Source organism: Pelophylax lessonae (assembly GCF_965119305.1).
Source record: "Pelophylax lessonae genome assembly, chromosome: 1".
Taxonomy (NCBI): Eukaryota; Metazoa; Chordata; class Amphibia; order Anura; family Ranidae; genus Pelophylax; species Pelophylax lessonae.
This window is the reverse complement of record NC_138768.1, coordinates 111,407,203-111,434,679: the sequence shown is the minus strand read 5'-3', so window position 1 is coordinate 111,434,679 and position 27,477 is coordinate 111,407,203. Positions and strand designations below refer to the sequence as shown.

The following is a 27,477-nucleotide window of genomic DNA, read 5'->3' as shown; positions in this document are numbered from 1 at the left end:
GGAATATCTTTTCCCCTAAGATCTTGGCGTACCATTTTCGCCCATTCCGTAAGTGTCTGGGAAACTAGACCAATAACAATTACTGGTCTAAATGCTGACCCTATCAGAGAGAAGATGGTGCGGGACTCTGCTTCCATCTTTCGATCCACCGGATCCTTAAAGGACGAAGTGTCCTCCACTGGAATAACCGTGGCTTTATTCAGCCTGGAAATAGGTGGATCCACCACTGGTGGTACCGTCCATTACTTAATGATGGATTCCTCAAACGGATAGCGTCTAGCAATACGCTTGGAAATAGTAAAGGTACGTTTAGAATGCTCCCATTCTCCTTAATCTGATTACCGAAACATTTAGGTACAGGAAAAACCTTCACCGTTTTGATGGGCTTATTAGTACCAAAGGGAATCTCTGTTTCAGTTGCCTCTGCCGGTAAAGCCTCAAGTTTTAAGGTTTCCTGCACTGCCACAACTAGTGCGTCCACCAATGCTTCTTCCTGAATTATAGCAGGAGAAGAAGCGTCCTCCTCACTGTCTGAGGGGGCTTTACCTGGGATAACAGCCCTTGCAGAGGAACCTGCAACTGCAGTGACCATCTCTGAATCAGAGTCAGAGGTGTCAGATAGTATAGGGGTAGGCGGGGGTCGCTTCCTTGACCCCCGTCCCTGACAGGCCGCCTCCACCCGAGCCACCATAGACTCCAAAATTGCTGTAAATGACTCTATACTCTGTGCACCGGCGGGTCCCGTGGCCCCCTCGAGGGAAACAGGTGGGGGAATATGTGTGGCAGGGTCCATGATAATTCCAGTCACTTCCTGGATAATATAATTCAAAAATAAAAAACTTTTTTTTTTTTTTTTCAGACCCCCAGCGCCACAAAAGCCCCTTAGTGTTACCTGCTAGGGATCCCTATCGATCGAGAGAGAGAGAGAGATAGACCCCCAGGCTCACCACTTGATGCTCAGAGTTTAACTGCAACAGGTTACAGCGCTGTCTTGACAAACAGGAAGTCTTTTGGCTGGCTGCCCAGGAAGAAAGGAGGCGGCTCCGCCCCTCTGCACGCCTTCCGGCGCCTCCCCCAAGCTCCACGAGGTGTTTGGATCACCTCAAACATGGCCGCCCCCATGCTGGAGACACGAGGCTACGCCAAAATGGCGGCTCGTGCGATCCAGCAAAAAAAATGGCGGCGGCCTGTACTGAATAGCGGTGTGCTGCAGGGCACACAACACTCTCTCTGCATGGGGATATGGCGTGGTTGGCGGTACCGGCCCTGGCGGACCGCATGGCCATTCGGGAGGCCTGCTAATAGCTGGAGATCTGATTAGGAAGGCAGTCTACATGTCCGTGGCTTCTGACTGGTAGGTAGCTTATTCTTAACACCGTAAGATTCCCAGAATGCCACAGATTACATCTTTTTAACATGTATACAATTAGATTGTTAGCTCCCAAACCAAGCCTCCTGGCTTTTTTGCACATAAAATCACACTCAAAGTAGGAGGATCTGTGTCATGTTATAGGATAGAGAGGGACTCTATCTTACCATACAGAGAGGGGCCCGCGTTCACCACAAGACCCGTCAGGGGAAAAGGGGGAACATACTACTCACCATACCGGAACCAGGCGGGCACCAACTCCTGACAGTACCCCTCTCCACCGGGGCGGGAGGGCTGTCGACCGATACGGACGCCGTGACTCATGGTCTTTGGCGTTTCAGCGAGACGTTTAACTCGCGTGGACAGTCCTTTAATGGGACTTTGTCGCGGCCGACCCAGCGCGGAGCTATGGCCTGCACGCGCTCGTAGGCTGAACTGGGGTGACCACCGGATCTCAACATCCAGCCCGTCGCCCAGTTCAGCTTTCTTGCTTGAAGATCTCACAGGAACACTGGAGAAAAAAAGCTGTCTAAAAAATCCTTTAAGAAAAAATTCTTGCCAGGACCTAAGATCCCAGCAAGGTATCTAGGTCCTTACTCCTAACTAGACAGAAAATAACTGATTTGCTGAGGCAGAGAGAGAGAGGATATAGCCTCTGGGACTGCCCATAGGGTGTGGCCAGAGCTTTTTAATTTCCTGTCTAGTCCTGCTCCTGTGGAGGCAACATAACCCGAAGGTGGTGTATCACCGAGGACTACGTCTGTCAATGAGCGCTAGAGAAATACACTTTAATGAATTAAAAAAAACACTGAACAACAGTAAAACGGTAGCACAATTTTTTTGTATAATGTGAAAGAGGATGTTATGCCGAGAATTGTGATCTTTTTTCTAAGCAAAAAAAGCTTGGTTCTCATTTTATCCAAAATCGTGCAGCTCTAGTTAATAATAGGACTTCGATTACAAAACCTTTTTTTTTTAATTTAACCTAAGTTAAGTTGATGCAAAAAGGAACACACCCCACAACAAAAAATACTACATCTAGTATTTTATATGACTTCCATGATTTGTAAGGACAACACCAAGTCTTCTAGGCATAGAATGAACAAGTTGGCGACATATTGCAACATCTATCTTTTTCCATTCCTAAAGAAAGACCTCTTAAAGCATGAATGTTGGATGGAGAGTGATACTCAACTTGTCGCTTCAGAATTCCCCATAAGTGTTCTGGGTTCAGATCAGGAGACATACTTGGCCACTGAATCACTTTCACCCTGTTCTTCAGAAATGCCACAATGGCCTTGGATGTGTGTTTTGGAACATTGTCATGTTGGAAAAGTGCACAACGAACAAGGGCACAGAGTGATGGTAGCATCTTCTCTTTCAACATAGAGCAATACATCTGTAAATTCATGATACCATCAATGAAATGCAACTCGCTGACATCAGCCGCACTCATGCAGTCCCACAGGACGACACTGCCGCCACCATGCTGCACTGCAGGAACCATGCATTTTTCTTTGCGAAGCCATACAGTTTTGAAGCCATCCATTCCAAAAACATTTATTTTGGTTTTTCACTCCAGAGCACAGAGTCTCAGAAGTCTTCATTTTCAGCATGGGCCCGGGCAAACTCTAGGCAGGCTTTTTTGTGCATGGGCTTTAGGAGAGGCTTCCTTCGTGGATGACACCCATGCATGCCATTCCTCTGCAGCGTATGCTGTATTGTGTCACAGGAAACAATCACCTCTTTCTAGTTCTTTAGCTAACTGCAGTGAACTTGCAAAGCGATTTTCTTCAACCCTTCTCATCAGAAGACGCTCCTGTTGAGGTGTTAACTTCCATGGACGGCCTGGACGTCTCTGTGAGATGGTTGCAGCTCCATCTTTGTTACATTTTTGTATCACTTTTGCTCCAGTATTCTGACTGATAAGTAAAGCGTTGTTGATATTCTTGTAGCCTTCACCTTTTTTGTGTATATATATGTTTTTCTTTATCAGGCCAGTGACATTTCTCTTCCATGTGGTGCCATTGCTGACAGTGTGAAATGGAAAGGGGTTTTATTTGTTAAGTAATGCCCTTTTATAATCAACTGTCTGCTGGACACCTGTTAAACCACTTCTGGACCGGGTCTTTTTCTGACGCTCGCGTTTACAAGTTAAAATCAGTTTTTTTTGCTAGAAAACTATTTAGAACCCCCAAACACTATATATATTATATATATATATATATATATTTTTTTTTTTTTTTTTTTTTGCAGAGACCCTAGAGAATAAAATGGAGATCGTTGCAACATTTTTTTATCACACTATTTGCGCAGCAGTCTTACAAGTTCAATTTATTTGGAAAAAATATAATTTTTTGAATTAGGAAAATAAGAAAACAGTAATGTTAGCTCAATTTTTTTCTATAAATGTGAAAGATAATGTTACGCAGAGTAAACGGATACCCAACATGTCATACTTGAAAATTGCGCACTCTCATGGAATGTATAGAGTTACAGAGGAGGTCCATGGCTCAAATTATTGCTCTCGCTCAAACAATTGCGGCGATACCTCACGTTTGGTTTGAACACCGTTTACATATGTGGGCGCGACTTGCGTATGCATTCGCTTCTGCACGCAAGCTAACGGGGATGGGGCGCTTTAATTTTTTTTCCTATTTACTTCATCTTTTATTTAAAAAAAAAAAAAAAAAAAACACAACAGGACCTCTTTAATGTGAGATCTGGGGTCAAAGACCTTAGATCTCGCATCTACACAAAAAAAAAAAAAAAAAAAAAAAAAAAAAAACTGAATTTTTGTAAAATCTTACCTGTAAAATTCCTTTCTCTGAGTCCTCCGACAGTCGCCGCCTCCTCTAAGTCATCACTGTTGGGTATTGTCCTCAGCTCCGCAGGAGTAGCTAGGCATATAGACTTAAAAACAAAAGGCATTTGCATATACACACCCATGGGGGCTGTCCCATCTGGTCAATACCCCCCTGCAGTGACCACTCCCAACTCAGTTTGGTAGCATAGCAGTAGGTAATAAGAACCCCAAAAGAGGGGCGGCGACTGTCGGAGGACTCAGAGAAAGGAATTTTACAGGTAAGATTTTCCAAAAATTCCGTTTTCTCTTACGTCCTCCGACAGTCGCTGCCTCCTCTAAGTCATCACTGTTGGGATGTCCCAAAGCAGTATAGACATGAGGGGTGGGAGACGCAACCATAGAAAAGGCAACGCAGTACCCACATCAGAGAAAGGAATCTTACATGTACTGTAAGAGAACCAACTGGGCAACAGAAAAAAAAACAATGCTCAACAGGAGCAACAGCCCAGGAAAGCAAATACCAACAGCCAGGGACCCAGAAAAAAATTCAAGGGTCCTTCATGGCACTGCCGCACTGAGAACTTTGCGGCCAAAGGAAGCATCAGCTGATGCCAGAACATCTACTTTGTAGAATTTGGAAAAAGGTGTGCACTGACGACCAAGTCGCAGCCTTGCACACCTGGGCCACCGAGGCCCGATGCCAATGGGCCCAGGACGCACTCAAAGATCTGGTAGAGTGCGCCTTAACAGGGAAGGGTGGAACCAGTTCCTTCAAAGCATAAGCCTGCTCAATGGTCTGTCTGATCCATTTGGCAATAGTTGCTGCAGACGCAGCCATGCCCTTCCGAGATCCCTCAGGAAGGACAAATAGGGAATCCGTCTTCCGAAAGGATTCCGTAGACGACAGGTAAGCCCTGATCGCCATGACAACATCCAAGGAATGCAAAGCAATCTCCTTCGGATGCTTAGGCTTCGTACAAAGCGAAGGCAGGACAATGTCCTAATTAAGGTGGAACTCTGAGATCACCTTGGGAAGAAAGGACGGGGGTGGTCGCAAAACCACCATATCCTTGTGAATTATCAAGTAAGGGGAGCGGCAAGACAACGCCGCCAGCTCCGACACTCTGTGAGCCGAAGTGATCGCCACTAAAAAAGCAACCTTTTTTGACAGCAGAGGCAACGATATCTCCCTGATGTTTTCAAAGGGAGCACGCTGTAACACGGACAGAACCAAGTTCAAGTCCCATGGAGGTAAAGGCTCCTTCCTGGGAGGAGCCAAATGTCGCACACCTTGAATGAAGGTGCGAATCAAGGAATGAGACGCCACAGGGCGTTGGAAAAGGATAGCCAGTGCAGACACCTGGCCCTTTATCATGGCCAGCGCCAGGCGCTGATCCACTCCAGACTGGAGGAAAGCCAACACTCTCGACACCGAGTAAGAGCGAGGGGAGAACCCCCTGGACTCGCACCAGGCGAAATAAGCTTTCCAGGTACGGTAATAGATTTTACCAGAGGAGGTTTTCCTAGCCTTGATTAGAGTAGGGATAACCTCAGGGGAGAGACCCTTGTCCCTCAGGACCTGGGTCTCAACAGCCAGGCCGTTAAAGCCAGCGACTGTAAAGCAGGATGGAAGATCGGTCCCTGAGACACCATCGCCACGGAGGCGCCACTGCCAGGTGAACAACGTCGGCGTACCAGGACCGACGAGGCCAGTCCGGCGCCAGCAGAATCACCAGGTGCGGTTCCGAGGTTAACCTGCGGAGGAACCTGGACAGCAACTGAATCGGAGGAAAGGCATACATCAGACGATACTGATGCCAAGGGGCCACCAATGCATCCGAGGCATCCGCCAGCGGATCGCGCATTCTTGCCACAAACCTTTCCAACCTTCAGTTTAGCCGAGATACGAACAGATCCACGTCCGGGGATCCCCACTTCGCACACAGCATTTGGAAGACCTCTGGGTGTAGGGACCATTCCCCCTGGTCTAGGGTCGAACAGCTCAAATAGTCGGCCTGCCAATTCTCCACACCCGGAATGTGAACTGCTGAGATTGCCGGGACATGAGTCTCGGCCCAAGACAGAATGTCGGTCACCTCCCGGGCCGCCCGAGCACTCCTGGTGCCCCCTTGGTGGTTGATGTAAGCCACCGCGGTTGCATTGTCCATCTGTACCCGGACAGGACGACCCCGAAGAAGGTCCGACCACTGGAAGAGACAGAGTTTATCGCTCGCAATTCCAGCACATTTATCGGGAGGGAAGATTCCTCCTCCGACCAAGTGCCCTGGGCAGACAGGTTGCCCAGGACCCCACCCCAGCCTGACAGGCTGGCATCCGTGGAAATCACTGTCCACACCAACGGACGGAAGGACTTGCCCTCCGCCACCGACTGGAGCCACCACAGAAGAGCCAATCTGGTCTGACGACTCAAGGAGACACTCAGATCCAGGGACTGAGGCAGTCTGTCCCACTTGGCCAGGATCTTTGCTTGGAGAGCCCGCGTGTGAAACTGAGCAAAGGGTATCGCCTCGAAGGCCGACACCATTAACCCCAGACCCCGCATACAGGTCCTGAATGACTAGGACGGTTTGTCCCTGAGGGACCTGATCTCGTCTTGCAACGTCCGGAGCTTTTCCTCCGGTAAGAACATCTTTGCCTGAGCAGAGTCCAGAGTCATTCCCAGATAGGGAAGACGAACCGAAGGAGACAACGTCGATTTTTGAACGTTGATGGTCCATCCGAACTCCCGGAGCGTCTGTACCGTGGTGGACATATCGCGCACAAGGTCCTGGCTGACACTCGATCTTAGGAGGAGATCGTCCAGATACCCCAAGACCGCAATGCCCTGAGCCCTCAGCAGGCCCAGAACCGGCGCCAACACTTTGGTAAAAACCCTTGGAGCCGAAGCGAGACCGAAAGGTAACGCCACAAATTGGTAGTGGTCCTCCGCAATTGCAAACCGAAGGTACCGCTGATGACCCTCGAAAATGGGGATGTGCAGGTACGCATCCTTGAGATCTATCGAGGCCAGGAATTCTCCTGGGCTCAGGGAAGCCACCACCAAGCGGAGAGACTCCATACGGAGTTTCTGAACGCGCAAAAAGCGGTTCAGCGCTTTCAGGTCCAGAATAGGACGCACTTTGCCCTCCTTTCTGGGCACAGTGAACAGATTTGAATAAAAGCCCCGAAACCTGTCCCGATGAAGCACTGGGACGATCACCCCCTGAGCAAGAAGGTCCTGAACTGCTCGGTGCAGGTCCTGCAGGTGCCCCGGAGGCAAATGAAGATTTGAGGGGAAGAATCTGTCCGCTGGCCGGGAAAGAAATTCGATCTTGTATCCCGATTGAACGATTTCCTGAACCCACTTGTCCGATATCTGGAGCAACGTCGGTGGAAACCGCGCAAACGTCCCCCCACCCCAGAAACGGGTGAGGGCGCCGTTTCAGGCAGAGGCGGACTGACTCGCCGCGCCGGCATTGCCTGACTTACCCGCCCAGGGCTTCTTCTGGCCCCCCTGGGCCTTGAAGGGCTTGCCCTTGGATTGGTTCCGAAAGGACCCTTGATTGGATCTAGGCGCAGAACCCCGCTTGCCTCGAAAGGACTTGTGCTTCGGGTTCTGGGGCAGCATGGTGCTCTTGCCCCCCGTGACGCCTTTCACCAGGGTATCCAATGCCTCGCCAAAAAGGCGAGAGCCAACATAGGGAAAATCAGCAACCGTTTTCCGCGAGGACTGGTCAGCTGACCAGCTCTTCAGCCATATCAGTCGCCGGTTAAGTACCGAGACACTAGACAGGCGTGCCACTAAGGGGGCCTCATTTAAGGCCGCATCACACAGATACATGATTTCTTGGTGGATTTGATCCACCATTTCCAGCCGGGCAGGCGGAACAGCATCAGACACGAGGTTGCTCCTAAGCATCTTAGTCCAATCAGCAACCGCCTGAGCCACCAGCACAGACGCAAAAATGGGTTTGAGCAGTGAGCCCGCCACCGTATAGGAATGGCGGGCTAAAGACTCCAACCGCCGGTCCGTGGGATCCCGGAAAACCGGAGAATCCTCCATGGGAACCAAGGTAGCCTTGTTTAACACAGCAACTGTGTGATCCACCTGTGGAGGCACACACCATCGCGATTCCGTAGCCGGTGCAAAAGGATAAAGCAATTTGAACCGACTAGGCACCACGAATGGACGTTTTAACGTGCGCCACATTTCATTAACAGTGTAATGAATCTCATCGGGGCAGGGATAAACCTGCACCGACTTGCGGGTCCTGTGCGTCCCAAATGAGGACACAACGCCCGGAGGACAGGGCTCATCCTCCAAATGTAAAGTTTCCTTCACAGAAACAATTAATTCATCCATGGTCGCCTGCTCTTCAGGCGACCCCGGGGAGGAGGTATCAACCCCCTCCACCTCTGCCTCCCCCTCAGACCCCAGCGGGTCCAAGGATGAGCGGGACCCTGAAAAGGGCACACTCGCAGCAGCAGCAGCCATATCACCCTCTGAATCAGAGGAGAGAGACAATCTGGGCCTCTTACGAGCAGCACGTTCAGCCATCAGCATTTCCATATTTGACACCAAAGTCGCCACTACAGCGGCCAAATCAGGTCTCAGAGGGGCCACAGGAGAACTGGGGGCACCCACCAAGGCTGGGGGGAATTTGCTGTCCTGAGAATCCATTGCTCAAAGTGAGAAAAAATAACAGTGCAAGAATTAAGTACTGTCCCTTTAAGAGCGCTGCGGAGTGCGCAGCCCACCGCTACGGCTACAGTGACAAAAGGACCCCCAAACAGGAGAAGAAAAAAACTGAGCCAGAAGCGATAATACAGAGAGATATTGAGAGCAATAACCTGCAGAGCCCCGCAGAGTGTTGCCACCGATGTCCTTCTTCAGAGAAAAAGGAAGTGCTGCTAAAGTAGGCTGAACTTATAGGCTGCATGACCCAGGGAAAATGGCTGCCCCATAGGAAAGCACAGGAGGCTCCGCCAAAATGGCAGCCGAACATGCGGCCGAATCGATCATTCGTCTACCGCAAAATGGCGGCGATTGGCGCCAAAACAGCATGTAGCATAGCCCATAGTGAAGCCTACATGCCTGCCCATAGTTAAACATGGCGGACCGCGCGGTTTCACCCCGCTGCGGCCACATAAACAGTCTGCACCCCCAAACACCGAAGAGACACAGGGAAGGGGACCCCCAAATCCACACAGCGCCGCAGCGCATGTACAAGCGATCCCCGCAGGGACCGCATCAGGAAGTCACCCAGGCACAGACATGGAGAACACACAGCAAAACAGACTGCCACCCCAGACAGAGGCCCCACACAGAAGTATTTACCTGTACCAGATGGCGTGGGGAGCCTCTCCGAACTGAAAGCTGCTGTCCTCATCTGACAGGGAATGCCGTTTGCCAGGGACATTGCACTGCTGAATTGCAGATGTGTCCAGTGAGGTAGCCACCTCACGGCTGCATCCCTGCTGCGAACAGGAATGGGTCGTTCATAGTGCCAGGGCGAACCATAGCGGAACGCTCGATGGCAGGCTGGGGGTCCATCTGACCCTCTGCCCTGGAGAACCAGGGCGGCCAGTCCGAATCCCAGCACCGCATGATCCATCTTCTTCCGAAGAGTCGACTAAAACTAAAGCTGACAAAATAAACAGCTGGTAAAGTAAGAAAAAACTGACATTTTCAAAGAAAATCAAAGAAAAAATGAGATAGGCTGAGACTGTAGCCCAAGCACAGGGAAGCCTAACTACTACTGACGCTAGGCAGATTAAAACTGAGTTGGGAGTGGTCACTGCAGGGGGGTATTGACCAGATGGGACAGCCCCCATGGGTGTGTATATGCAAATGCCTTTTGTTTTTAACTAAGTCTATATGCCTAGCTACTCCTGCGGAGCAGAGGACAATACCCAACAGTGATGACTTAGAGGAGGCAGCGACTGTCGGAGGACGTAAGAGAAAAGTCTTTTTTTTTCCATGATTTAAATCCGTTGCTAGGAAGCAATGTATGAATTCGCTCCCGTCCTCCAAGGCCATAGAGTCGAGTGAGGGCCATCTTGCCCTCACTTGACTTTGTGCCTGAGGGGACAGCGGATCTGAACGTTTATTCCTGCTACCGACGGGTCTGGTAAGCAGGGGAAACGACGGGGAAGCAGCGGGGTTGGGGAATCTGCCACTGGGACCACCCTTATGTTAAAGCGAACCACCCGCCGTTTAAAAAAATATCGGGTTATGGCAGCTATCTGCTGCCATAACCCCGGTATAAAGTACCAACGTAAAACTGTGGCGGGCGGTCTGTAAGTGGTTAATGAATAGCTAGACTGGAGTTCTTGTTAGTTAGGATTTTGTTGTCTAAAATGAAGCTTTGCTCCTAAGACTTTCATTGAGGTGTATTCATTTTTACAACATGGGCTTGAATGAATTTGCTAGGCAAAATACTGTGTGCACGCAAATAACCAAATCTTGGTTGCCCTCAATGGCCCGCATTTGTGAGAGTATTTTGTAGTTTAGTGTCCCATAGAAAATGTTGATTCTAAAAAGGAAAGTAAAGGTTTTCTGACAAATCTGTTAGGGTGTACTCATTTATACTGAGCACTGTATACACATGCATACATCTTTATGGTTTTTGAAACCTTTAAAATATTAGGTTTCTGGAGGCAAAACGGTTTAAAATCATACTGATCCACATGTAGGATATGTCTATAGATTGCTGGGTGATTTAAATGCTCACTTTGAGCCTGATCCACATGGTTGCCCTCCTCCCCCCCCAAACCCATTGTTAGGACCATGGCTCCATTCCATTGATTTGGGATCCATTTGAGATAGGCTGCAGTGACTTCATGCCTTATTAATCTGGTCTGCTTATGTGAGTTGTTTTGGCCAAAAGTTTGTCCTTAACTTTGTATATGTATTAGGCCTATATACGCTCTATTGTTATTTGTATACTCAGGTAAGGTCCACCTGATATCCCCTGAAGATGATTGTTCACAATTGAAACGCATCGGGAATAATATGCGGCAATCAATAAACCTTTCCATGTACGATGTATATTTTCTGGTCCATACTGGTGACAAAACCATCACACACTGATGTATTCTGTATGTTATCTCTAACCCTTGATGGGAGAACAGCATATGATGTGGTCTAACCAAAAGACCAGAACATTTTATGTCACTATGAAATTTTAATCTTTTTACACAAAAACTTTTTTCTTCTAAAGTCCCACGGGTGATGCATGTTTTTGTATAATATTTAGGGACAGAGCAGCCTTTAACCCATGATATACTCACCTCAACTCACTTATTTTTAATGTTTTACACAACTATACCAGCATTAGCACTTGATATGGGGGCAGACACAGAAGAAAAGGTGCAAAGATTGGTTCAGGACCACTGCACAGAGCAGGTAAGTATAACAGTTTTTTTTTTTTTTTTTTATAAAACAAAAGAAAGCAGAGCCTTTAGAACCATTTTAAGTATCACTACAGGTTGATAAATTATAGCCAGTGCATTTTATTTGACAGCATAATCTAGGAGTCTCAGTATTAGGAGAGAAGCAAAAGCCACCAGGACTCCAAAAAAATGTTTGATTCACTGTTTTACTGGGAAAAAATTGCATCACAAGCTAATGCTGATGTTTTGGGGCAAAGCAGGGTCCCTTCCTCAAGAAAACAGTGACACATTTCATATACACTGTACTTCAAACAATATTTATACAGTGTGGCAAAAATGCAATCCCCTCATGATATCATATTCCCAACTACAGTGTACCAAAAACATTTTAAAGAGAGTGTTAACCTAAATATTTTTTCGGTGTTTTTTTACATGTGTATCTTTGTAAATAATTTTCATGTATTTCTTCCATCTGAAGTATCTGTTTGAACCCGCCAGTCACCTGTCTTCCTTGTTCTAAACCAGGAGTCTTCAAACTATGGCCCTCTAGTTGTTCAGGAACTACACTTCCCATCATGCCTAGTCAAGTCTGTGAATGTAAGAGTTTTACAACGCCTCATGGGATGTGTGGTTCTGCAACAGCTGGAGGGCCGTAGTTTGAGGGTCCCTGTTCTAAACTGACCACACAAAGCATAGAAGCTGATCTGTGTTAATGCGGACACTTTTCATTATTTGGTTGGCCATTCAGAAGTACAGGGCACTGTGTAGACATACAGCATGCCACAGCCCCTGACAAATCAAAACAGGCCTCTCGCACACATTCCCTCCCAATCATAAAAGGACCTCCACCCTTTCCAAAAAAAAAAAAAAAAGTTTTGCCTTTAGTGACACTTAAAGAACAAACAGAAGATGAAGCCCCAAAACAGCCAAATTAAGCCAAACACTTGCCTCCAAAGAGCTTGTGTATATGTATCGCTATACAACAGATAAGGGATATAATGGTAGCAATACAATGGATTAACATTTAGTAGTATAAATCCTAAAAATGGGACAGAAAAAGAAACCGAACATGTCCAGATATTTTCCTCTTCAACTTACAATAGTGGAAATATTAGATCAGGAATGTAAAATATTTTACCTGGGTATTTTTGCAAAATAAGTACTGGAGCCGTGAAGTAGTTTTCTAATGATTATTCAACATTAAAGCACATATCTGATTGGTTGTTCCCAGTACACTATTATCTCATTGTTATTCTGATCACAGATCATATACTAGAACCAAATTGTTTAACAGCAAATCTGCCTATGGCCAAGCATATGAGATCAGCAGATTTCAAATACATAATCACTAGTTTCCTATTGCAAAAAGGGGTTGTAGCACCAAAATAAAGAGAACAGGCTACAACGCTGGCTATCTGCTTTTCTTTTATTGTTCATATCACAGAACCTGATATTTTAGAAATAAAACCTACATGAGTTTTACCGCTTCCAGTTTGCCCATACGCAAAGCAAGTGGCCATTCCCCTTTCAAAAATGGTTTCTACCAGAGGTCTTGCAGTAAACCTATGAAAAACAAAACAGATACATTAAATGTTTACAGATCAATATAAATGAGGGAAAATATCAGATTCTATTCCACATATTTTACAGCACTGTAATTACTGGGATTGGAGGCCCAGTATCCTTTAGGCTCCATTCACACTTCGAGATTTAGAATCGCAGGCATAACTGCCGAGTTTCTGCCCGCGATTCCATATTGAGCAGCAATCACTGCAAAACAAGCAACGCGCGTTTGGCTGCCATTTATTCTTAATAGCACCTCAAGCATGGTGTACATTTGCTATGATTGTTGCATGGCAATCACGGCAAAACATGCCTTTTAAAATTGTATGAAGCCTGTCTTCCAATAAGGAGCAGGAGCTTCTTTTGGGAGACAAATGCACATTGGGTGAATGTGCTGCTTTATGTGCAACATGCAGAACTGCATGAGAATCACGCTTTGAAAATCAAGCAGAAGAACTTGTTCCGGCTACACTTAGTGTGAACAGAACCTTACAGACTCAAATCGGTTGTAAAGGCGTCATCTTATTTTTCTTCTTAAAACAAGCATGTTACACTTGCTTGCTCTGTGTAATGGTATTGCACAAAGCAGGCCCCTAACATCCTCCTTTCTGGGGTCCCCCACTGGAACTATACACCCCTCTACTGCTTGTACTATGGGGACACATGTTTGGGCATGCTCCCGAGCCAGGCTGTGTGTATCCATAGACGTATAGCGCGGCTCAGCCCAGCCCCCGCTACCTCCTCACAGGATTTGATTGACAGCAGCAGAATAGATATTGCAAGCTCTGGGACAATCATACTTCTCCACACTTCACTACTTAGCGAGCCACTGACTTTGAATACATATACGGTACATATTAGGTTTCCTGATACCTCATGGAACAGAATGTTTATTCCAGGTTAGTGACCTGAAGTGTATGTGTTCTCATAACATTTTGTTTGAGTAGGGAAAGGGTTAAAATCCTGTTAGGTATTTTTTTTTTTTAAGTCTATGTCCTGTTAGAATGATTTTGCACTTCCTGTTTTGGATAAACAGGAATTTAGAGGAAATCTTCCCAAACTAAATGGAGTTCCCAATTAAGACAGTTGTCACCAGAACATTTATCCTCTTGTTTTTTTGGCAGTTTAATATTTCATATGTTTTTCTCTCTTGGTGACAACCCCCAGCAGGGACAAGGACCACAAAGAGAATTTGTCATAAGGTCCTATCCTTCCCTATTCGATCCAAAAATGTACACTTTAGAAGAAAACTGTTGCTTTGCCCTGTATTAGCTTACCACAGGTCCCTAGAAGGATCAAGCCTGGTCAACTTAGGGCTTTCATATTTCGTACATGAACCTGTCTTAGATAATTACATGTTGTACATTTTAAAAAAAGACCAGAGTTTTTTGGAACATATTTTCCTGGAGCAGATGTGTAACAAGCTCACGTACATCTGTTCCTGTAGAATTCACAAATCTGTGTGAGGACAGAGTACCAATCACCTATGACATCCAGAGTGGTGGCAGTAATAGCTCAGGAATCGAAAATCATGAAAATTATGTTACAACTGATAAAGGAATTTAATCAGCGATAAAGCAAAAAACAGTAAATATGAGCATAAAAATGTATATAAAGTGCCTAGATCTAGAAACTTGCAGGCAATATTGATGTGCAAAACATGCTAAAATAAATAATATAAACCCACACAGTGAAAATGAGGGGAAAAAAAATTGAATATGTGTAAAAAGTCTATATACTTCATGTGACCAATAAGGCAAAAATATAAAAAATGCATACATTTAAAGTGACAGAATTGCAATAATAATAGTGACTTCTGTGCAGAATCCCAAAACTTCATGTGACCAATAAAGCTAAAATATAAAAGTCCATGAATATAAAGAGAGGAAGTTGCAGTAATAATAGTGACTTCTGTGCAAAGATCCCAAATGTGAACCAGCACCAAACCAACCAGTGAGTGCAATGGCAGCTCACCTCAAAGATGCTGAAGCGCGTTGCTAACCCTTGAGAAAGTCACGTGTTTTGTGATGCAACGCGTCGGGGGGAGCCGGGTGACGTCACTTCTGGTTTTCGGCCGAGACAGGAAGTCTACATTTACTTTACTGCTAGATTCCGGGACTCTGCGATCCTGTTCACACTTTTCTAGATTTAAGCACTTTATATACATGTTCTTTGCTTTAGCGCGGATTAGATTCCTTAATATCAGTTTTATTGTGTGTGGGGACACTACAGAAATCGGCTGCTATTGCTATTCACATTATTCAGACATACCATCCTCATGTTAATTATTGGTAGCGCATTGGTTTATTGACTTTATTTTTAGATGTTATGACTAACCTAAGCTGGCCATACACCAGTCAAATTGGATTTGAAAGTTTAACATTTGCTTAATTTTCTAATGGTTAGTTGCGAATAAATTGAGAATCATGCTCGAATGTAATGACAAGAGATCTCGAAGGAGCAGATTGGTTTTCTCAAAAATGTTTTTTTTATTTTAATTCTAACTGTAAACAACGTTTTTACTTGGTAAAAACTGTACATATCTTACCGAGCATATGCTAGGGAAAAAAGAAAACCAATATAACTGGAATTCCATTAAAGTAGCAGGTCTAAAAGACATTTTTTATAAGCTTTTCAATGAAAATTAGTTGACTATGATGGCAAGATCAAATGCTCTGACAAACGAGTTTTCAGAATTTCTATACAAATTAAATTCTACTGGTGTATGGCCAGCTTTAGAAGACAAACCTGTTATCACTTTACGTCAGCAAAATATGCTAGATAACACATCAACAGTTCTAATCATCTACTCATTCTCTTGACTAATGCTGGCCATAGACCAGTGTTTTTCAACTCCGGTCCTCAGGGCACACTAACAGGCCAGGGTTGCAAGAAAACTGAAATGCATCACAGGTGATATCATTTGTTGCTCAGTGATTGCAGTATTCTAGTCTGCATCTCCCCAAGGTAATACTTAAAATCTGGCCTGTTAGTGTGCCCTGAGGACCAGAGTTGAGAACCCCTGCCATAGACTATATGAAAAACCGTTCAAACTAATTTTAGAAAAACGAACACTCGGTCGTGATGACAAACGATTGTGCCAACATGTAATGACCGATAAATCGTTCAATTGAAGTAAATTAATCAGTTTTTTGTTAATTTTTTCACATATACCTAGTGCAAACAGTTTGGACGAGAAACACATTAACCTTTCGTTAACCCATCATTAACCCATCGTTCATTTGGCAGAAAATTTCCAAACTTGTCCTCTGTTTTTTTGGCTCAAAAACATCACAACTGATTACCGATTCGTGCCCATTAACAGGCTGAAAAACGAAAGAACTGTCCAAATGACAGAATTTCGGCCAATTTTTCGTATAGTGTATGGCCAGCATAAGACACGTGTCACAGTGGTGAGATGTTCAAAGCAGCACAGACTTGGCAGTCATTTTTTTTTGAGGGTGTTTGCTTTTAAGATAAACTATGTTTACCAGCAGAAACTTGCTTTAAAGTCCTATCCTGACCAGTGACTGCTAAGCCTTCATATCTATTCTGATTACAGTCCATGCACTCTTATTTTTCTTATTAGTCCTATTTCAGCATAATACAAAACGTTCATTCACAATTCATTAACTCTGCATTATCACAAGAGTGAGTCACTTATGACTAGACAGTCTGGTGATTTCTGGAAAATGCCAGTTATCAAAAAAGATAAGAACCAGTGTTAGGCTGGCAACAAATGGGTCATTTTCTTTCGTTCAATCTGCTGGTTAAATGAAAGAAAATGACTGGATTCCCCCATCCACACACTAGATGTGGGTGGGTGAATCCCCCCACTGAGCCTTTGTATTTTGACAGTGGGGCGCTTTCCCTGCAGAATACACTCATCAGCACCGCCAGCTACTGTTAGAGAGCAAATTTTCCAACAGGCTAGTTGTACACAAGTCGATCAATAGAACAAGTTGTGTACAACCTAAGCACTCTAAGGACTGAATACTAAGATTGTATAATAAGTTCACTCACCTGTGTATTTATTGAGCACTGAGCACTTTACCGTCACCTATATGAGATTTAATTATTATTCACCCACATGTATTTATTTTAATAAGAGTGATAGTATTTATTTATATATATGATTAACTCTAAGCACTGGTGCACTTTTTTATATATATATATATATATATTTTTTTTTTTTTTTTGAAGAGAGTTTTATGAAGTTTTATTAATTATTTAATTTATTGAATATTTTAGAGGTACACCCAGAAATTTGCAGCAAACACTTTAATCATTCTGAGCACTATCACATTAATTGAACACTTGGTTGGAGTGTTTTTATCAATATTTAAAAATTGATTGGTCTGCAACACTTCCCTATATATAGGGTATTGGCTAAAAGTGCACACATTCAGGTTTAATTTGAGGGTATGTACATCCAAATCGGAGGAAAATTTTGAGAAGTACAGCTCTTAAGAATAGCCACCCCCCCCCCTTTTTCAAGGGACCAAAAGTAATTGGACAATTGAATCAAAAGCGGTTTCATGGCCAGGTGTGGGCTACTATGTTATTTCTTCATCAGTTAAGCAGGTAAAATGCCTGGAGCTGTTTGTGTGGTGTTTGCATTTGAAATCTATTGCTGTGAACCTACATCATGCATTCAAAGGAGCTGTCCAGGCAGGTGAAACTGGCCATTGTAAGGTTTCAAAAATGAAACATCCATCAGAGATCGTAGCAACATTAGGAGTGGTCAAATCAACAGTTACAGATTCAGCCATATGCAGCAAAGTTGATTGGACGGCGCTTCACAGTACAGATGCAGAATGAACCAAAACACACTGCAAATGCAACCCAGGAGCTTTAGAGGGAAAAGAAGTGGAATGTTCTGCAATGGCCGAGCCAATCACAGCAGTTAGAGCCTGGCAAAGCATCAGAAAGGGGGAAACCCAGTCTTTGGAAATGTCCATGGGTTCCAGACTTCAGGCAGTCATTACCAGTAAAAGATTTTTAACAAAATATTAAAAATGAACATTTAGGATTATTTTCATTTGTCCAATTACATTTGAGCCCCTGAAAATGGGGGGGGGGGGACTATGTATAAAAATGGTTTCAGTTCCTAAAATGTGTACTTGATATTTATGTTCAACCCCTTGAATTAAAGCTGAAAGCCTGCACTTCAAATGCTTTAGATTGTTTTGTTTTAATTTTATTCTGGTGGCATACAGAGCCAAAAGTATGAAAAGTGTGCCTGTGTCCAAATATATATGGACCCAACTGTATGGCTGGGTGTACTGTCTCCCAGTCTCTTCATCTTGACTACAGCTGTCACTAACTATAGAGACATGGCAAATGGGGTTTTTATGATCTCATGCACAGTGATGTGGCTGTCCCTTGGGGCAACCTAAAAACATGCATTGTCAGTCGTAGCAAAACAGAGCAAATATATGAATGTTCACAGTAAAAAAAAAAAAAAAGATACTGAATTTTTACAAATCCCTATAATTAGAGAACGAACATTGATTGTGTCACTGTTCTGAATAGGATTCAAAGTCCTCAGAAAGAAAAGGAGGCATGGAGAGAATAACAGCAACACACAGTACCACGAAAATGTGGTTGAACTCTTTCCTGATGGTCTCTGATGAGTTAATAGGAGTGCAGAGCTGCTGAACCACAACTTAAAACAGATCAGTTGAAGTTTTCGGCAGAGATTTTAATAACGATTCCAACTGTTCCTCAGGCTAACAAATTTTATATTGCTGCCCATGTCCCTGCTGTGGAGATTTCCCACACTTCCTGTTGTGTCAAAGACGCATGAGGAAAGAGTCTCCACAAGGGGCATAGAAGAGCTTTTTTTTTTTTTTTTTTAAATTAAAAAAGAAATCCGACATTCAGAAGGCAGCAGGATAGCCTCCTGAACGCTTGCCAACCATTGCTAAATCGCCCTCTGAAAAATGATCCACTGTGGATCACTTTTTAGAGGACAGTAAGCATCCTGTCTGAAAGAATCCCAAATAGCAATGAAATTAAAACCTAAGTAAATTTAAAAAAAAAAAATTAAAGTAGTATTTATGATTACAGATATGCATTTATGTTTAATTCATATCTGCTAGTACAGCGTTAACTATACTTTTTATTAATTTAGTTGCATGCCTTGGAACTTTCTTCAAAACTCCTTAGTCTTCGTACAATAAGGTGTCTAATACTGGACCATTTATTCCAGATGTGGAACGGGGCGGACTCTGTTCCGTTCAGCAGGGGATCCGCTCACAGATCCCCTGCTGATCAGAGCAGAACAGGCAGATAGCAGGTCTGTGTCTGCTTAGTTTATGCAGACTGGACATGTACAGAGACCGTTCTGCTCTACGGGAGACCAGATGTAAACAAACCCTGCTGTCCATTTACACTCCACTACCTCTGATCAGCCTACACAAAGGACAATGGATCCACTTCTTGTTTTTAGTGGACCAGATCAAATGATTGCAGGTTGGTGGTTGTAAATGGACTTGTGCCCATAAGCCGGTCCATAGGGGGTGAATGGATCGTCTGACCTGGTCCACCTGAAAAACTGACAGGCGGACCTGATTAGAACGGTCATGTGAAAGGGCCCTGTACAGGGGAAATAAGGCTATTAAAATAACCTTTATTCACCACTAGATTTTCATTTGTTTTTTGTAGATTCCAGCAAACTATATGTACCCCACTAAACTGAAGATCCTTTCTCAACATAAATCTCTGAACATATAAATAGAAAAAGCACTGTAGGTATTATGATTTACATACCTGTAGACCATTTCATTTGGTGCAGTTTCATCAAAGGCATAGTCAAAACGAAAAGTTTGGTTTTCTAGATATCTAGTGAGATCCACCTTCTGTTTGGGCTCATGCACCATGACTACATCTTTACTAGGAATTGTGATGACATCTAGGTCTTTCATTGTGTTCTCTGAAATGCAAATATACAATGACATTTTAAAAGCAACATTTCTAAAATAAAAATAAAACTAAGAACGCATTTAATGAAAACTTTTTAAAACAATAGCAAATTTGAATGAACAAGTAGACTGACCTATAAAGTATTTATTTGGACACCTGCATGTATAGACCATCACCATAATGACTAGATTTATGGCTCCTTCACAAATTCACAAGCAAAAATGATACATGCATCTCTTTTAAGGGCCCTTTCACAAGGCCGCTCCGTGTGTCCGCAAATCATCCTATTTTTTTGCGGATGATTTGCGGACATAATGTAAGTGAATGGCACTGCGGATGTCAGCGGAATACCATCCGCTGACATTCGATTTTCCTCCTTTCAGTTCTCTTCCATTTTTTGGAACGGAACAGAACCCTATTTTTTCATCCGTGTAAAAAACGGAAAGGAAGGAAAAATCGGATGTCAGCGGCGTCATCCACAATGCCATATACTTACATTATGTCCGCATATCATCCGCAAACGGATGGGATGATATGCGGGCACATGGAGCGGATGACAGAAATGTCATCCGCTCCATGAAAAAAAAAAAAAAAAGTCCCGCAGTGGAGCTCTCACACGGAGCGGCCGTCTGAAAGAGCCCTTAGGCTCATATCTGGAGAAATTGCCAAATAAATATGTCAAAGTGTAGATAATTCTGCTAATTCTGTTCCCACGGCGACGCTTTGTTCATCCCGATTCTTTAGCGACAATTCTGTCAAAATAGGCAGGGAAAGGCAACCCCTTTGCCGCTTTGGCTGGCTTGTGAGTGCCAAAGGTTACCTGCGCCTCAGTCGCAGCTTCAGCATGCGTCCATCTTCAGGGTCTCACGCACAGATACAATCAGTGCATCCACCAGCGCCTTTTCATGCGCGGTCCCAGCTGTGGAGGAATCATCCTCACTATCAAAATCAGATTCAAGATCTAATGAGACAGATGACGCAGGGGTTACTTTTTGCTAGCCCTTTGCCCGCAAACCACCTCCACCCGGGATACAAGGGACTCCAGGACCGCCGTCAGTGCATGCATGGATGGTTGGGATTTGGAGTGCTCCGCAGCCTCAGAGAGGGGATCAGGTGGGGAAATGTGCTCCAAAGACTCCATGAGTCACCAGGGGGACACCATAAAAAGTGTAAAACACTGCTAAGGGACAACCCCCACCACGCTGGCAGCACCACCCAGTCGCCAGGCACAAAGCACCAAGCGATCATCGTTAGGAAGTAAAATGATCCAGGAGTCAGCACCAGGGGATGAGGAGGGGCTCCCACCGCCGAAATCGCCACCCACAGGGCTCCACTGTCATGGCCGCCGCTATTTCCAATGACAAACCACAAGAAAATGGCCACCGGACTACACAAATATGGCCGCCGTGTATAGAAACACAGGCTACAAACAAAATGACTGCACCACTAGGCTTACAGGGATCCAGGTCTCAAATACAGATCCAGGCAGGACGGGCTGCACAATCGATCGCCTGGTCACTGGAGGCACACCCCCCACCCCCCATTGCAGTAAAGTGCCCTGCCCTAATCCCAGCAAAGTGGCCAGACCACCCAAATAGCCCAAGCATGGAGGGGGGGGGGGGGGGCAAGATGAGAGACTTGGCGAGGGGTGCCTGAGGGAAGGAGGGAAACCCGGAGGTCCGACCGTCCCACGGAGTAGCCCACATCCACCCCAAAACCCTCCAGGGGGAGAGGGGGGGACAGGTACGCACCATACGAGGAACCAGGCGGGCATCGCTCCAGACAGAACCCCTCTCCATGGAAATTGGGGTCTGACGACCAGGAGGAATGCTGTGACTCGGGCCAAGACCCAGTCGTATGCGACCTCGCGAGGCGTTTAACTCACAGGCCAGTCCCCGTCCAGTGGGGCTATGTTGTGTCCTGACCTAGCACAGGGCTGAAGTCTGTGCGCACTCGCTGGCCAGTCTGGGGTGACCACTGGATCTAGATTATCCAACCCGTCGCCCAGTCCAGCAGTTGATGGTAGATCTCACAGGAAAAAATCCAGGAGTAAAAACATTTTCTATAAAAGATTTTTGCCAGGACCAAAGATCCCAGCAAGGAAATAGGTCCCTACTCCTGACTAGGCAGAAAAAAACTATGTGCCTATAGCAGAGAGAGGGAGTATACCTCCTGGGACTGCCCATGGGTGTAGCCAGAATTATTTTCTGCCTTGTGTCCTACTCCTGTAGGGGAAGGTATAACCTAATGGTTATGAATATCAGGAGCTGTGTCCATCAATGAACAAAGGAGAAAAATGTTTCTTTTAGTTATACTTTACCCTTACCATAGAATATCTTCAAACATCAGTACAATGTCTACTACCAGCATGCCATGTTTTTTTCCCAGTGTCCAGGAAGGCAATTGGCAATTCAGTCCATTACATATAACCTGTAAGTAACTCTCAAGCACGGAGTTCCACATGGAATACGGAACAAACTTGGACTATAGTAATGTCACCGCTGTGTGGCAGTCTCTCATGCCTGCAACAGTACAGCTTTGCTACAAAACGAATGCATGCTGATAGCAAGAAGGCTTATCCTGGGCTGACCTGCTGTTTTTTGTTTTCCCCTTGTCCATTCCTCCTGTAGGACACCAGTATAACCACAAGGTTAAAGATTTTCTATGTTCCACAATAAATATATTTATTTATTTAAAAAGCAGTGCTGCCACTCTAGGCTGTTCTTATGATGAGGACTTAAAAACTTCCCCTTTTATAGAGGGAATTGCTTTGTAGTTTACAGAAGATAGCGGAGAAAGCTTACAACATTGCCTGAGATTTCACTACAGTCCACGGGACGTTGCAAGCACACATGATTTCTAACAGGACGAATGTTTTTTTTGTATACTTGCAGAAAATGTACATAGCCAAAGAAAAAGGAAAACAAATGCGCTTTCACATCGAAAGACTAGTAAACTGCAATACATAGCATTTTCGTTTTTGTGTTTAGAAATAGGTTAAACTGTAGGAAGGTTATCAAGCAAGCCAACACAAGGAAAAAAAAAAAAAAAAAAAAAACACACTTCAAAAATAAAATCCCTACACAATTTATTTGGCCCAGATCACACTTCTGCGACATGGGATCTGACTTGTGAGACCCCAAGTCGCATGACATTTCAAAATCAATGTTTCCCTATGAGAGCCGTCTTAACTGATACTACACAAGTCACTCTGACTTTAGAAAATATTCCTGCACTACTTTGGTCATACTTTGTGATTTCAGCCCCTGTACAGGCTCCGAAATCACATCCAAGTCGCAGACAAAATCATACGACTTTGCTGTTACAGCAGTGCGAACCGAGCCCAAAGTATAACTCTAGACAAAACCCTTGCTTTTGTTACAAATTTCCCAAACCTAACCCCCAGGAAATGTCCCTTTCCCTCTGACCCAAGACAGAAAATTAGCACAGACAAGATGTGGTGTAAACAATGTAAATTCCTTTATGTTTACAGTTTGAGTTTAAACCAGGCTTAATACAGAAGATTCATCTGTTCAGTAGGTTCTAGTGGTAATATTCTATACAGAACTTAAGTTTCATGGAATCAGATTCCTGCTATTTTTCCAGTGCAGACTGCAAAAGTAAAGCTAGCCATAGATGGATCGAATCTCTGCTGATCCGGCCGAGATTCAGTCCATTTATGGACAGGCTGGTTGTATTGAAGACGGTCCATCGATCGACTTCAGTACAACCAGCCTGTTGGATTTATTTCATGCGATCACTGCCAGAGGCTATAGCGCTAGGAGTACTCCTGTTCTGCCAGCATTGAAAGCTCCCCACTGGGCAGAATACAATATAGCTGCGGAAGGAATTTCCCCATCAACACTGTTATGTGCATGGGGGAGTTGAGCAATGTTCTTTCCTTCCACTTGTGGTGGAAGAAAATAGAATTGCATAATCTATGGGATGCTTTAGTTCTCAGTGAGCAATATACTTGTTTGTTCATATTACGCTTGTCCCTTACCTTTCTTATTTAGTGGACGTTTCCTTACGCAAACACATATCCGATGCTCATCAATCTATAAGAAATACAAGCATGAAAAATCTTCATTTAACCGATCAATTCGCTGAAGTAATTTTTACAATGGTAAAGTATATTTGAGAAAACTAATTTACAACATAGTGGCCAAATATCTGCAAGCAATATGACCGGTTTGAGAAACTCAAGATAATTAAGCAGGGGAAGGGCATAGTTATAGGCATTTGGTTGCTCTTCAAATATTCATTGGTTGCCATTTTGAATCATCCCCTTGTTAATCAGAGTGCCTACATGAACACAGAATGAATGCTTTTAAATAATATCGAACGACTGATGTACATCTCTGAAGTGTGGTTATCTTAGGGCATTTAAGAAAAGGCAAGAAGAACACTCCAAAGAGAGTCAGCATTATGTCTAGAGATGTGCATTTTACTCATTATAGTCATCGCTGTCACACACAGCTTTGGGGAAAAGCTTAGTTCTGGGAGCTGGTCAGGCTGGGCAAAAGTGGACACACTGTGCACAGAGTTTGCCCAGGACCAAAGGTTTCCCAAGGGCATAGAAATTGATATGAATATTTCCATCAGTACTTGCAGGCACCTCAATGTGTCTGCAGTTGTGTTACAAGAACTGTTCACTATAAATGTGAGAAATAATCACAATAGTGGGGTCATGCTTTTAATAATAAACCCCCAGTCCCTGGCAAAAGTGGCACTAAATTTTCCACTTATTTACTGGGAACCTGCAGGTTTTTATTACAGAAGTGACATGCAATATCTCTTCTGCAATAATATTCACCTTACCTGCTCCCAGCAATCCCTTGCATGTAAACAGAGCTGCGAATGCGTGAAGTCATCCCGCAGCGGCCAATGAAGATGGCCGACAACTGGCACACAGGAGAAGATGCTGGTGCCGGCAGGGGACAGGACCGTTGGAGGAAAGGTATTGCCTTCCTTTAGTACCGCGTTACATTTGAAATAATCTTTTTTACATAACTTCAAGGAAGAGAATGTAAAAGGCAAATGGTTACAACTTACAGGATCTGCTGTAGTTAAAGGCCGGTAATCCAAACTTCCTCTAAAATCTTTTATCATACACATAATTTCATAGTTTGGAAAGTTTGTGGCATCAACTTCCTAAAATATGGAGAAACACATGACAAAAAAAATTAATACTTTAAAACGTGAGGTTTAAGACACATAAATCAGAGGTCACAATGAGAATAAGTCTCACACACCTGAGCCCTCTTCTCTCTGAGTTCTTGCTGCTGCAACCGTCTTCTCTCTCTTTTCTCCTGCAACTTCTCCACTTCTTTCACACAGTTGGATTTTCTCCTTGCTTGTTGGGAAGAGAGATAAAAAGTGTGAATGGTAAAGTAAAACTAGACTATGGAACTGTATTCTTCAAACAAAGATAAGTTAGTTGTGAATGCTAAAGAACGCAATTGTTACATTCTGCAGCTGCTTTTTTGCCCTGGCCCACTTTTCCATCCATGGCACAGAATCTCTTCAGACCTCGCCCCTGATAACACCAACAATGTAATCCAGTAAATTTTAAAAAGTAGAGTGGGTAGGGTATGCATATAAAACTGCATTTTGAGATCTGAAAAAAATTGATTTTTGTAAGATCTTACCGTAAAATCCTTTTCTCTTAAGCTCATTGACAGACGTAGTCTTCTTGATTCTCAAGAGCTGGGTTATGTTGTCTCCGCAGGAGTAGGACTAGGCAGAAAGACAAAACGTTCTGGCTCCACCTTAGGGGCAGTCCCTGAGGGTATATCCTCCCTCTCTCTGCTACAGGGAATCAGTTCTGTTCTAAAGCAGTAACAGAGAATTTAACCCAACCCAACTCAATGATAGAGGGGCGGGTACTACGTCTGTCAATGAGCTTAAGAGAAAAGGATTTTACGGTAAGATCTTACAAAAATCCATTTTTCTCTATCGCTCATTGACAGACGTAGTCTTCTTGATTCTCAAGAGCTGGGACATCCAGAAGCAGTGCCACAAATGAGGGGTGGGATTGACAAAATCAAATCCAATCTAGAAGGCCCAACCGGTGCCAAACTAGAAGTTTTAAAGGCTCATTATAAACAAAGAATGAGATTAAAGAAAAATTTTCCAACGGAAAAAACCCTCGAGGTAGACCACTGGTCTCCTCAAATTGCGGCCTGCAAAACCTTGCGGCCAAACGAGGCATCAGACGATGCCATTACATCAACTTTATAAAGTTTAGTAAAGGTATGCACCGACGACCAGGTAGCCGCCTTGCACACCTGGACCACTGACGCCTGATGGCGAAAGGCCCATGACGCACTAAGTGCCCGAGTGGAGTGCGCCTTAACAGGGAACGGGGGCTCCCGACCCTTAATAGAATAAGCCTGTACTACCGTCTGTCTGATCCATCTGGAAATGGTCGCGGCAGATGCAGGCAACCCCTTTTTGGGTCCATCTGGGATCACAAAAAGTGAATCCGTCTTGCGAAACGAGTCTGTCGTTTTCAAGTATACCCTGATCGCCCGGACCCCATCCAAGGAGTGTAAAGCAAACTCTCGCGGATGACTGGGCTTAGGACACAGGGAAGGTAACACAATTTCTTCATTCAGATGAAATTCTGAAACCACTTTTGGTAGGAAGGATGGATTCGGACGAAGAACCACCTTATCTCTATGAACCACCAGATATGGTGAACGACAAGATAATGCGGCCAGTTCTGACACCCTGCGTGCAGAAGTAATAGCCACCAAGAAGGCCACCTTCTGGGACAACGTAGGTAGAGGAATCTCCCTAATATCTTCAAAGGGAGGTTTCTGAAGAACCGACAACACTAAATTAAGATCCCAGGGGGGTAACGGCGCGTGCACTGGCGGAGCCAGATGTCGCACCCCCTGGATGAAATTCCGCACCAAGGAATGAGTAGCCAAAGGCTTCTGAAAGAAGATAGCTAATGCTGAGACCTGACCCTTGATAGTACTCAAGGCCAGTTTCTGCTCAACCCCTTGTTGCAGAAAAGCTAATATTCGATTAATCGAATAAGACCGAGGACGGAACCCCAAAGGTTCACACCATGCAATGTAGGACTTCCATGTGCGATGATAAATCTTTCTGGAAGTCGCTTTCCTTGCTTCAACTAGAGTAGGAATAACTGAAGCTGACAATCCCTTGTCCTTCAGCACCTGGGTCTCAATAGCCAGGCCGTTAAAGCCAGCGATCGTAAAGCAGGATGGAAGATCGGTCCCTGAGACAGTAGGTCCTCCCTGAGAGGAAGTCTCCACGGGACGTCCGCCACCAGTCTGACCACGTCGGCGTACCAAGCTCGACGAGGCCAGTCCGGAGCTACCAGAATTACTGGAATTCCTTCCTCCTCTATCCTGCGAAGAAGTCTTGGCAGTAACGCGAGAGG

General features: G+C 44.6%; 1 protein-coding gene across 4 annotated transcripts in view; it reads right to left on the bottom strand.

Annotated features, from left to right (window-relative positions):
* The window catches only part of KIF2A (kinesin family member 2A), a 181,947-nt gene that overhangs the window by 75,963 nt on the left and 78,507 nt on the right, over positions 1 to 27,477 (bottom strand). For all 4 annotated transcript variants that reach the window (XM_082243440.1, XM_082243439.1, XM_082243442.1 and 1 more), the window contains exons 6-10: positions 25,316 to 25,416; positions 25,116 to 25,214; positions 24,064 to 24,118; positions 19,908 to 20,070; positions 13,043 to 13,133 (exon numbers count right to left, since the gene is read on the bottom strand). In XM_082243440.1, coding sequence (XP_082099566.1) covers positions 13,043 to 13,133; positions 19,908 to 20,070; positions 24,064 to 24,118; positions 25,116 to 25,214; positions 25,316 to 25,416 — 509 coding nt within the window. The remainder of the gene's footprint in view (positions 1 to 13,042; positions 13,134 to 19,907; positions 20,071 to 24,063; positions 24,119 to 25,115; positions 25,215 to 25,315; positions 25,417 to 27,477) is intronic.